The sequence below is a fragment of the Lipotes vexillifer genome, unplaced genomic scaffold (genome assembly GCF_000442215.2).
Source record: "Lipotes vexillifer unplaced genomic scaffold, Lipotes_vexillifer_v1.1 scaffold182, whole genome shotgun sequence".
NCBI lineage: Eukaryota > Metazoa > Chordata > Mammalia > Artiodactyla > Lipotidae > Lipotes > Lipotes vexillifer.
Genome location: NW_006798798.1, coordinates 5,712,910 through 5,715,753, shown reverse-complemented (window position 1 = coordinate 5,715,753; position 2,844 = coordinate 5,712,910). Strand labels below are relative to the sequence as shown.

The 2,844-nt window shown below is 57.6% G+C and overlaps 1 protein-coding gene across 1 annotated transcript in view; it reads left to right on the top strand.

The window, feature by feature from the left end:
- ATP4A (ATPase H+/K+ transporting subunit alpha) overlaps positions 1-2,844 on the top strand; it is a 13,546-nt gene that overhangs the window by 760 nt on the left and 9,942 nt on the right. Inside the window, exons 4-7 of the mRNA XM_007470995.1 lie at positions 360-563; positions 1,722-1,835; positions 2,053-2,305; positions 2,561-2,829. Of these exons, the coding sequence (XP_007471057.1) occupies positions 360-563; positions 1,722-1,835; positions 2,053-2,305; positions 2,561-2,829 (840 nt within the window). The remainder of the gene's footprint in view (positions 1-359; positions 564-1,721; positions 1,836-2,052; positions 2,306-2,560; positions 2,830-2,844) is intronic.

Genomic DNA, 2,844 nt, shown 5'->3' with positions numbered 1-2,844 from the left:
GAAGAGAGAGAGGGGGGAGAGAGAGAGAGAGGGAGGGAGGGAGGGAGGGAGGGAGACAGGGAGACAGAGAGACAGAGAAACACATTAGAAAGGGCCAAACAGACCAGAGAGAGAAGGTAAGAGAAGCAGATAAAAAGAGGCAGAAGAGAGACAGAAACAGCAGGAAGAAAGACACTGAGAGAAAGGTGGGAGAGAAGAGAGAGACACAAAGAAGGGATGGGGAGAGGGGCGGCAACAAAGACGGAGAAAGAAAGGAAGAGGCGCAAGGCCGCAGGGAGAGGGAGGCAGGGAAGGAGAGCTCTCACTGATGAGAGGAAAGTCCTTAGTGACCACCAAGACCCCACTCCTCCCGCCCCCAGGGCCTGTCTGCCAGCCTGGCCGCCGAGCTGCTGCTGCGGGATGGGCCCAACGCCCTGAGGCCGCCGCGGGGCACCCCCGAGTATGTCAAGTTCGCCCGGCAGCTGGCGGGCGGTCTGCAGTGCCTCATGTGGGTGGCCGCTGCCATCTGCCTCATTGCTTTTGCCATCCAGGCCAGCGAGGGCGACCTCACCACGGACGACAATGTGAGTGGCGGGTGCTGGGGCCAGACATGGGACACAGGGATCTGGGGGACAGAGGACATTGAGCATGGGACTCAGAACACGAATGACATATGATGGGGATATAGAGAGATGGAAAACATCTCTAAGACATGGATCACGGGGGCCAAAGGACATTGGGATATGAGACAGACCCAAGGACACAGGTCACAGGGGACGCAGGGGAGACTGTGTCACAGAGATAGCGGACATAGGCAGGGATACAAAGACATAGACATGCAACACTTAAGATATGGGACTTGGGAAACAGGGGGCATGGGACAGGCCAAGGACAGAGGGCACAGGGGACACTAGGACTCACACATGGGGACACAAGAGACACAAGACTCAGGACACAGTGCATGGACAGACATAAGATATTAGACATGGAAACACAGAGAAATAGAGAATAGTGAGATGTAGGACAAGAGGACATTGGATATATGACCGGGGTCAGGACAAGGGACATGGGGATGTACGGACATGTGACATTGGACAGAGGCTTGAAAAGTCTTAGGACATGTGACACAGAATGGGGACTCAAGAGTACATAGACATGGGGAGACATCAGACATAGGCACCTGGAATTTGAGACATGGGACACTGGTCATGGAGGACACAGAAAACGAAGCATGAGATCTGCAGCACACGTGGAAATGGGGATGTGAGGGCACAGGAACTGTTGGACATAGGGGACACAGAGGATGGCACACAGATGATGAAAACACAGAATATGAACCTTGGAACACAGGGAATTTAGGGCACGGGAACATGGGACAGAGGACTGTGGGGAACTCAAGACTTGGGGGGCACAGGAAAATGGAACACATACCACCAAGATGCATGGTGACATGGGGCACAAGTCATAGGCTATGGGGCCACCAAGCCAGAGGAAATGGGATGTATGGACACAGGGACATAAGACACAGAGAATACAGGGCAGTTGAATGTGGGATATGAAGAACATGGGGACAGGGACACAGGTCACAGGAAATAGTGCCTGAGGCTTCCTAGTAGAGTGGGGGAAAACCACGGAGGTGACCTTGGAGGAAAACTACCAGGGCACCAGAGAGCAGGCAGGTGGCCTCAGGCAGGGAGCTTCCAGCCCCGAGTCATAACCCAGCCCCTCTCCACCTCCGCCAGCTGTACCTGGCCCTGGCCCTCATTGCTGTGGTTGTGGTCACTGGCTGCTTCGGCTACTATCAAGAGTTTAAGAGCACCAACATCATCGCCAGCTTCAAGAACCTCGTGCCCCAGGTGGGTCTCCAGCCCCTGGCCACTTGAGGTTCCCAGTCTCCACAGGGGCACTGGCAGTCTCTTGGCATCTCTCTGTGGCCCCTCCCATCAGGCCCAGCCCGCCCTTCATCCCTGGCCTCCATCTCCCCCCACTTTTCACCTCCCCGCCTCCCCACCGCATGCAGCAACTTCTGCCCCCATTCCCTACCCTGCTTAACTCTGGTGCACTTGCCCACAGCAAGCAACGGTGATCCGAGACGGGGACAAGTTCCAGATCAACGCAGATCAGCTGGTGGTGGGCGACCTGGTGGAGATGAAAGGCGGCGATCGAGTGCCAGCCGACATCCGCATCCTGCAGGCCCAGGGCTGCAAGGTGGACAACTCCTCGCTGACTGGAGAGTCTGAGCCGCAGACCCGCTCGCCCGAGTGCACGCACGAGAGCGCCCTGGAGACCCGCAACATCGCCTTCTTCTCCACCATGTGCCTCGAGGGTCCGTGAGGTCCCCGCCCACCACGCTGCCCCCACTGCCCCCTTCTGCTTCCTTCTGAGACACACGGCCTCTCTAGTCGCGTGACTGCCAACTCTGCGGGTCACACCGCCTCTCTAGCTCCCACTATTGCCACCCCCTCCCAGGTCACGCTGCCCCTGCTGCCTTCCACGACCGCCCCTCCTTTGGTTCACGCCGCTGTGCGCGCCCCCAGTGCTGCCCACCCGGCGCTGAGTCACCCTCTTGGCCCCACTGCAGGCACCGCGCAGGGCCTGGTGGTCAGCACCGGCGACCGCACCATCATTGGGCGCATCGCATCCCTGGCCTCGGGAGTAGAAAATGAGAAGACACCCATCGCTATCGAAATTGAACATTTTGTGGACATCATCGCAGGCCTGGCAATCCTCTTTGGTGCCACGTTTTTCATAGTGGCCATGTGCATTGGCTACACCTTCCTGCGGGCCATGGTCTTCTTCATGGCCATTGTGGTAGCCTATGTGCCTGAGGGGCTGCTGGCCACTGTCACGGTGAGTTGGGGAAGC